Raw genomic sequence first — 9,168 nt, 5'->3', positions numbered from 1 at the left:
GCGTTTTTGCTGGCCAATGACAGAGCGTGACTCAATTCGCCATTTTGAATAATTTCTAACGGAAGAGATTTTCAAATAAAGAAATACAAAATGCTAAAATGCTCATTTTAGGATAAGTTTAGGAATTTATTTAGTGTATACAGTAATAAAACTTGTCGTTTAATTTCGATTTTTTAAATCGACATGCAACGACTGCATGAATAACTACATTATTTCCTCTTTTATTATTCCTGATTTATTTAATCTGTTCCACTCAACAGTGTAGTACAGCAATGCGTCGGTTTTTTAAAAGATGTACAAGTTATGAAATCGTTAATTTAATTAATTCTAATCTTTTTTTTTAATCACAAATATAACCTACAATCGGGTTAATAAGGTCGACGCGAGTGGAGGTGCGTAATAAATTCTCAATAAAATAAATTTGTCAATCCATGTGATGTGTTGAAATCAACTTTATTTGAATTCTTGAACGTTTCGATTCTCTTTGGAATCTTCATCAGCAATCATCTTACAACTATATTAGATTTCGCGAACATTCGGTATAGAGTCACTCGCAGGTTACCAGAATTGTAGTGTTATTTATTCGATCGCTAAATCTCATCTTGAAATTTTGGATAATATATTAATATTCACAGCAAATCGTTAAATAGTTAAAATAAGACTATTTACTCTCCTTCCATGTGTCCGGAGTGTCGAGTATGTATAACGGAAAAACGGAAAATTTTTTTTAAGAAAACTTTTCGCTTACATTGACAGGTTACCGACAGTCGCGTTGCTATGTATGTGTGAGTAAAAGATAGCGAATTGAGTCACGTTCAGATACTGCGCAGAACGTGATGAAAATGCGTTCGAGAAATGAACACACCTTATTATAATACTCCCACTATGCCATTAATAGCCGTCCCTTATCGTTCATTCTGATCTACGAAAAAAAAAAAAAAACAAAAATGTAAATTGCAATAAAATAACAAAATTTCTCTTTAATTGAGATTCAAATTTATATCGTTCCATTCTTTTTTTTTTACGATCATAATATTCTTGAACATCAGATCAAACAAATAAATCAAATAATGATCTTTAATTGTAAATATTTTAACCTCCGCACTCATTATTTCTCCTCTTTCGTATGCAAATCTTAACGATTACTTAAATTTCTGAGACTCTCCGCAGAGTATAAGTGAACGCGTGCGCTATTTACACTTAGGCTACTTTCTTTAGGAACATTAAAGTCATCGAATCAATCACGCCTGATGGCGAAGGTATTGAAGTCGTTCTCAATAAGAGCGCTTGCAAACATCTTCCAGATACAAATAAGGCGATAGGCAGAAAATCGAATCGAATTGCGATCTCTTCCACTTGGTGGAAATTTGAAAGACTCACGGGTTTCATTCGGAAGATTAGAAGAAAAAAAAAATAAACCCTAAACAGTATCTTATTCCCGTAAAACACAATATTTAATTCATATAATAAAATCAAACAAAAAAAAAATAGCTGGGAAAGATATAGAAGTGTGAAAACTGTGAGTTCAAAAATCGTGTAGGAATCTTTCGAAAAGAGTTTAGAAGATTTATAAATATCATAAAAAATAATATGAGAAACGTTTATGAAATTCATTACGTTTCATATGTACTGTTTAGGGTTAATAATGTAATAACTTAAACACCAAAGAGATGTATAAGTATTTTATGTATCCCAAATTGTAAAATTTGCACTCGCGGAATCAATTGCGGGGCGATTCGCAATCATAAGATCATTCTTGATCATTCTAAAAACTACGTCGTTCAGGAACAACTTGCCAGTCACTTGTAATCACTGTGAAATATTGCAATATTTAAAAAAGTACCTTTGCATATCACAAACAATCTCTGAGTCTACTCACTTCTTTCCCGCCATCAAAAGCAGGATCACACGCGAACACCACGTAAACATCCTTCTTCAGGACACGAAACAGTTTTTTTTTTTTAGATAAATGTTGCCGCCCTCCATGACTGGAACTTCTCGGAGTCTGGATCTTTCAGCTACCGGATGTTAAAAAAAGCCTTAGATACTCTGCACGTCAGACTTCCAGAGTGTACCGTACCTTGGATCCTGCATATCTTCAAAGCCAGAAAATCAGTCTTACGTCCTCGGAGTTTTAGTTTCCCGAATATGCTTCAGAACTTCGGGAGTTTGATTGCCATTAGAAAATGCATATTTCTTCGCCTGAAGAAAAGGATCGCTCTTGTCAAAAAGACGCTTCTAAGACCGAGAACTTCTAAGTCTTCGAATCCTAGTGATGATCGTCTTTCTTCAGGAAGGCACAAAGGAGATTCTTCACGTCCTTATCGAGGACCTCGTCAGCGATTGGAGTAAACATTACTGCTGAGGACGACGATGTCAGTTCTCTTGCCTGGCTCATCTCGTCCTCCGAGGAGGAGGGCGCATAGAAGGCGTCATATACTCAACGATGGCCTCTTTTTACGATCCTTGGTGGTGTTCTTGCCGAAGATTGTCCCGAGGACTCTCGAGACTGAGTGTACGCCCAGTTTTCTGCGGATCGGCAACGCTCGCAGAAGTTGGACCGATCTCGCCTCCCGCAGGAGCGCCTGAAAGGCTAACGCCGCTCCCGCGGGACTCTCCGCGGCGCTCACCTCGTAAAACTGACATCCGTGCGCCAGTGACAGCTGTTGGCCTTCGTCCACGCACACTTCTCTGCAACAAAAACGTTTATTGATCCCTCTTTAACGACCTCTTTGACGAGTGCGCGCCCTTAAGATGCCTGAGATTTAAATGATTTAAATGAAAAGAAACGCCAAGAACATACTTGCAAACATTCTGAGTTACTTGAAAATATTAGTAGAAGATTCCAAAATAGCTTTTTTTCTTAGCGTTTCGAATCTTTTCTTTAAATCTTTGCTTGACTAGTTTTCGCGAGTTTATTGGACTTTAAGATGGTTGTATCGCATAGAGGCGCCAGCGTAAGGGCATTGTTCGATGGGGAAAACAATTACTTAAAAAGTTGCAATGTGCAGCAATTTTTGAATAGTAATTTTTAATTTTCCCCACTGTGGGCTAGTATTTGAGAATGAGTTGATAAGCAAAGTGGATATTAAGACCGTATCAGACTACCGATTCTGCAGGCCGACCCGACTGCCGATTCTAATTGATCGATCACACTTGATGACTATTGCTATCGATTGACTCAATATGTTTGTATAGACTATAGATTAATATATGGATTGTATAAAAGAGTAAAATTTATTAAAACGCGAGTGGATCTCAGAATTGTGTCGGATATAATACGATATCTGAAAATTGAGACGTGACTGAATTTTAGGTAATCCGGCTGATAGATTCACAAACTTAACATGCAATGCAAATGTGTTGTTAGGTTATGAACGTAAATATAACAAATAATGATATATTTATTCATATAACTGTATCTTATCACTGTGACTTTTGATCTGTTTTCTGTTTCTGCATTAGGCTGTTTTACAAACTACTTTTTCTTATACACAAGACAACCGCCAAACTATCACGTGATTAATCTTGTATTTCTATTGGTTATAATTCTGAGTCGCTGACGAGACGCTGACTCGAAAAACAGACTCGAATCTAAACGCAAGTTGGCCGAGCCAATTAGCGCCTCGCTATGATTGGTCTGCTGAGGATCAGCAGTCAGTCAGCCTGTAAAGTCGGTAGTCTGATACGGCCTTAAACCGTAATCACACTACAGACTCCCGACTCTGACTCGACTATTGACTCGGACTCCCGACTATCATTCTACCAATCACAGCAAGGCAACAGCCGACTCTGACTGCCGACTCGAGAATAGAAATCACTCTATTCGATCGACTTTTAGTCTGGAGCCTGTAGTGATTACGGTTTTAAGGGCTCCCAAGTGGCTCACTGCTCACAATCAGTGCGATAGACTCGCGATCTATGGATTCGGGTTCGATCCCACCTGCATCCCATACATGCAATTTTTCGCGTTTCGCCGTTCGGATTCGGCGTTAAACTAGTAGGTCGTCCCCTTGAGTGTTTACAAACTCTGAGAGCAGAATTTCACTACTATTAAATCCAAAAACATAAGCGAGCCTCTGTTCCCGAAGAGGCTTAGAAGCTTACTGATACGCATGATACAGTGACCCCTTACATGGGGTCGGAAATCCATACAGGGGATTGAAGGAAAGAAAAAAAAAGTGGATATTAACCCTTACCGTACCATCTACAATTTGGTGCCTCATCCATACCATCAAGGGTCACTTCAAATTTCTTCGTTTTTTCACCTCTTCAAAATAATTCAAAAAATCTCTAAAAATTCACCAACATACTTTCAACTTTCTAGAATAAATATTCTAGAATAAATATTCTAGAATAAATATTGACTCTTTATTTTGGAAAATAATGAAATGTAGTATAATTACGGAAAGACTCAAAGAAACTTGCACGAACGGGAATCGCTCGGTCACTAGTTACCCATATTAGTACGGTAAGGGTTAATGAAGTAGTAAAGCAGCTTTCTAAAGTTTTATAATTAATATTTGCCCTCCTAAAATGATACGTATGTATAGAGAATATCATTATCTTCAAATAGTAAAAGTTTCAACAAATCTTAAGAAAAGTCATTTTGCATCTTAAACTAATATTCTTTGTACTTTTCACAAAATCAAGTGGCATTTTATTTTTACAAAAGAAAAAAGGTTTTTAATGAAACGTTAATCGTTTAGCATTGTATACTAGAAGAGTGTTAACAAAAACTAAATTGGAATTTATATTTATGACGTCACAAATAGCGACGTGGACGAAGAGGTGCCACGGACGAACAAGTGGCCGTACTGCATGCAAAAGAATGTAAACAAAAAGAATGTTTTGAAGGATAAATACTAGAAGGTAAAGTGTCGTGAGCGAAGAAATGTATTAGACGGTAAAATGTCTTACGAACAAGTGTCGACGATAAAATGTCGAACGATGAAACGGTAGAAGGTGAAGAGTCCATAAACCATCTTTACTTATGGCGAATTCGATTGGAAGCACTAGCATGCGCACTGATGCATATTAAACCGTTGTACACTGATTCAATTTGAGTATAAAAATGAAATGCGAATATTTCGAATTAAATAAAATTACAATAATTAATCAAGTACAATATTAATGGCTATACAGAATCAAACGCTGTTTTTTTTTCGAATTTTCTGTATCAAAGATATATTTGTACATAATTTACGCACCGAAAACAGCGTTTGACTCTGTATAGCCATTAATATTGTACTTGATTAATTATTTTATGTTTAACATAAGGAGTCTTTAATTCAATTAAATTTTGATTATTGTTATTCAAAATGTATTGGGTATTTCACGATTTAATCAATTTCTATGTTTATTTATAAACATATCTTTACGTTATTTTGTGTACGACGGCTTTAATGTGCATCAGTACGCACTGAATGCGTCTAATTGAATTTGCTATTAAAGTTAACTGAACAATTTTTTTATTTTAAAAATCAAAATCCGAGAATTAAGCTTACATAACTTAAAATTATGTAAGGTAAAAAAATATTTATTATAAACAATTTTTCACAATATAGTTGAAGAAAATTTCAGAGTCCACTGAACCTGCGTATACCGATTAGGGTTAAATCTCAACTTCTCTAAACTTCTTCAAACTTATTGTATATTTAAGCATAATAGATTTGGATTAAAAAATGTTACTACTATTATATTAAAAACCAAAAATTCTAAAACCGAAATGTGAAACATAAGGTTTACTACGTAAGGATCTGCAAATTTTTATCTCGTAACAGCTTTGGGATTTTAATTCTTAAAAATAAGAAAATTTTAAACTTCTTTTGACTTTATAACTTCGAAATCGTAAAACTTTGGGATTTATGGCTTCTCTGCTTTATAACTCTCTTTATAATTGGAGACCCGAAATACGCTTGTGTGTCGGTTGAGAGGATCATCATTTCGTATGATTCACAAGGAATGGTTTATGTCGCGGAACACTCGAATCATGTGTTGAAACATCGATCGGGAGCGGCGGAAATGCAGACCGGATGCTTCAGACATTCGCAGATTTATACTACTGGCGGACATTCTCCAAGTCAGTGGAATCGTCCAAGGCTGGAATTAAATCCTTGCAAAACGGCAGAATACGCCGGACCGACGACAGATGCTATGAGTTTGGCAAACACCAGACGCGTGGAGAGAGGTGATTGAACGGCGACCGTAAAGACCATACATTTATGAGAGGAAGTGGAGTCACTGGAATTTCACCAGAACAGAGACGCCAGGCGCCACAAGATATTTATGATGTTAGAATTCATAAAAGCTTTGTCGGAGCTGTCTTATATATTTTTGTACAGCTATAGATTACATGCAGTGTGATAAAGAAAACCATTCAGTATATTTATATAATAGATAGTACACACCATACTGAATAAAAAAGCCTTAAAGCAAACAAAAATTTAAGAATATATTCACAGAATTATTTAATTTATTACTTAATGTAAAAAAAAAAAACTTTATTTTCCTTTAAAATAATTTTAAAAGTTAAGCATTTCATACTCCCATAAATTCATTTAAAATAAATGAAAACTTTAATAACCTACAACTTTAAACTTTTCAAGATTCTTGAAGCTAAAAAATTTTTCAATAATTTTATATGTTTAAGATATATATACAAGAATTTGATAAATTTAGTAATAATATCTTATTACTACTTAAAAAGGTTTAAAATATTAGATTACATTAGTGGCTTTTCAAATCGACTTTCAAATAATTCGACGATCAACGGCCGCAGAAATACTTTATGCATTTTAATTAACACAAAAAGTGCAGACCAAAAGATCCAGGTTCTTAAGATGCTTGGAAGGTAGGAGAGCGCAGCTCTGCGTGTGGGGTAGAGGAACTCCGATATTTATGAAGACAATTAAATTCGTAAGAACACATAATCCTCACAGGGCGCGCGTCGAGGAAAGGGCACGTGGGAGGCCGTCGAGCGGCCGAGCGGCCGAGCGATTAGACGCGATCGTGCACAAGCCGACGTACCACGCTCGCGGCCGTTAATATCTCCCTGTTCCCTTTTATATTTTATATAAGTACACGAGACGATCCCCCTATACCGTTGTTTACGAGCAACGGGTGTTGGTTTCTGTCGTTCCCGCGCTCTTTCTCAATTCGCAGTAGACGGACGAAGTATTTACGATGAGTATTCTGAGACAAGAAACACGTCAATACACTTAATCGGATAATATACCATAAAAATGGTACAGATATGTGAAAGGATGGCGAAGATTTGTGGAGAAGAAAAGAAGCTGTATTTCAAGTACAGTTGTAAATCGAAAAGTTTTGAGAGATTTTAGTAACAGAAATTCTTCAAATTGAATTTGAGATTTCTAACAACAAGCTTAGGAGAAAGAAAGTTTAAATATAAAAAAATACTTGAAAATACGAAAGTATTTTTCAAAGAATTAAAAAATCAAAATATTAGAAAGATAGAAAATCAGAATCTGAGAAACTTCAAGTGAGGTTTAATCAAAACGGAAGTGGCACTTCCTGAACCAGTCTGTCGCACCTCGCTGCGGATTGTCGGTCGCGATATTTCGAGATAAGCGTTATCGATGCGTAATATTCGCGACTGAACGACGCGACAGGCTCTCCGGATGCGTCTAAAGCGGCGAAAACTCGTTCTCAGAGTGGAGAGTGGACTCACCAGCCCTGCAGCAAACTTCACTCTAATCTTTATGAACTCCATTAAGACGACGAACGTAGCTACCGGTTAGAAGCTACGACGCGACGCCGTGGTTCCCTCGTCTCACGTACGTATATCGGATCCATCGGATCTTCCCCGAGTTCGATTTTCGCGCGTTTTCTCCGTTTAAAAGTTTGGAAATTTAATTTTACAATTATCTAAAATAACATGAGTTCTTACAAAAATTGCTTATTCTTCTTCAACAAGTTTTTATTTAAAAAAAAATTAAACATTTTACACTTTATAAATTATTGTAATATCAAAACTAAAATTTCGATAACTTAAAACTTTAAGTTTTTCAAGATTCTTGGAACTCTTTACGATTATGAAATTTTACACAATCTTATAATAAATTATTTATTCTTCACACATAAAATTAAATCATTATTATTTTAAACTCTCATAAAACTTCGAAAAACTTAAGATTTTGTAATAAATAACATATATGTCTCTTAAGGCGCTTTATCTTATTTCATGGTCTCACATGTAAAGTAGCGTCACACCCGATAAGATTAATTTAAACTTGATCAGTTTCCCTGCATGCGACACGCAAGGAGAAGCACGTTGTAATTTATGACCCGGGGATCGATGGATCTTTCGAATAATTCCGGTTTAATTAAATTTCTCGACGATAATCGTGACAGTTACGAAGAGCGTGTATCTCTTACATGCCATCAAAATGCCAGTTACGTAAATCTTATTGCTCTTTTCCCGCTAGTGCCGCAATCGCGTCGCAAATCGACGACCAATCGCTCGCTTGCAACATCGTCTGTGACATTTTATTTGTGTGACATTTTTGGTATTTGCCCGTGGCTATCGAGACACTCCATCGTCTTTCCCTTTGTTAACTCTCCGCGAAATTCCCAGCGAATGCACGACACTTTATTTACCTCGATTATACCGTGTAGATCTTGTAGTAAAACTCGCTCGACCTCTGCTTCGTCATCTTCGTTGTTAAAGATGACTCCGAGGTTAAAAGGTTAAAATGTTGAAAGTCCCTCAAATCCTATTGTATATTGTAATTAATATTTTTATCTATTTTTTTCATCCCTTTTTTCATCTACATAATATCTAGTATTTTGGAATATCGGAGATATCACTTCTAAAATAAGATTCATAAAATTGTTCTAACTTTATATACTTGTATTTTATCTATTTTTTTCATCCCTTTTTTCATCTACATAATATCTAGTATTTTGGAATATCGGAGATATCACTTCTAAAATAAGATTCATAAAATTGTTCTAACTTTATATACTTGTATCTTTGTAACGATATATTTTTCGAGCCTTGGGTCCTTGGAGATCATAGATCGATAAATTGTTCGTGAAAAGGGCTTTGTGAACTTGGCACCCGACTTGCACAAATATATATTTTTTTTTTTTTTTCTAAAAGATCTTCGTATGTAGTTGAATGTAGTAACATTTATTTCGTTT

General features: G+C 35.6%; 1 protein-coding gene across 4 annotated transcripts in view; it reads right to left on the bottom strand.

Annotated features, from left to right (window-relative positions):
- Window positions 1–1,623: 1,623 nt before the first annotated feature.
- LOC108763151 (ras-related and estrogen-regulated growth inhibitor) overlaps window positions 1,624–9,168 on the bottom strand; it is a 47,108-nt gene continuing 39,563 nt past the window's right edge. For 3 of the 4 annotated variants that reach the window (XM_018510521.1, XM_018510520.1, XM_018510523.1), the window contains one exon: window positions 1,956–2,691. In XM_018510521.1, coding sequence (XP_018366023.1) covers window positions 2,433–2,691 — 259 coding nt within the window. In that variant the 3' untranslated portion in view covers window positions 1,956–2,432. Of the gene's footprint in view, window positions 2,692–9,168 lie in introns of all 4 variants that reach the window. The other variant, XR_001940205.1, reaches the window with a different exon arrangement.

The sequence above is a fragment of the Trachymyrmex cornetzi genome, unplaced genomic scaffold (genome assembly GCF_001594075.2).
Source record: "Trachymyrmex cornetzi isolate Tcor2-1 unplaced genomic scaffold, Tcor1.1 scaffold34, whole genome shotgun sequence".
Lineage (NCBI taxonomy): Eukaryota > Metazoa > Arthropoda > Insecta > Hymenoptera > Formicidae > Trachymyrmex > Trachymyrmex cornetzi.
Note: the sequence above shows the minus strand (reverse complement) of the source record. Positions and strands in the feature narration are given on the sequence as shown.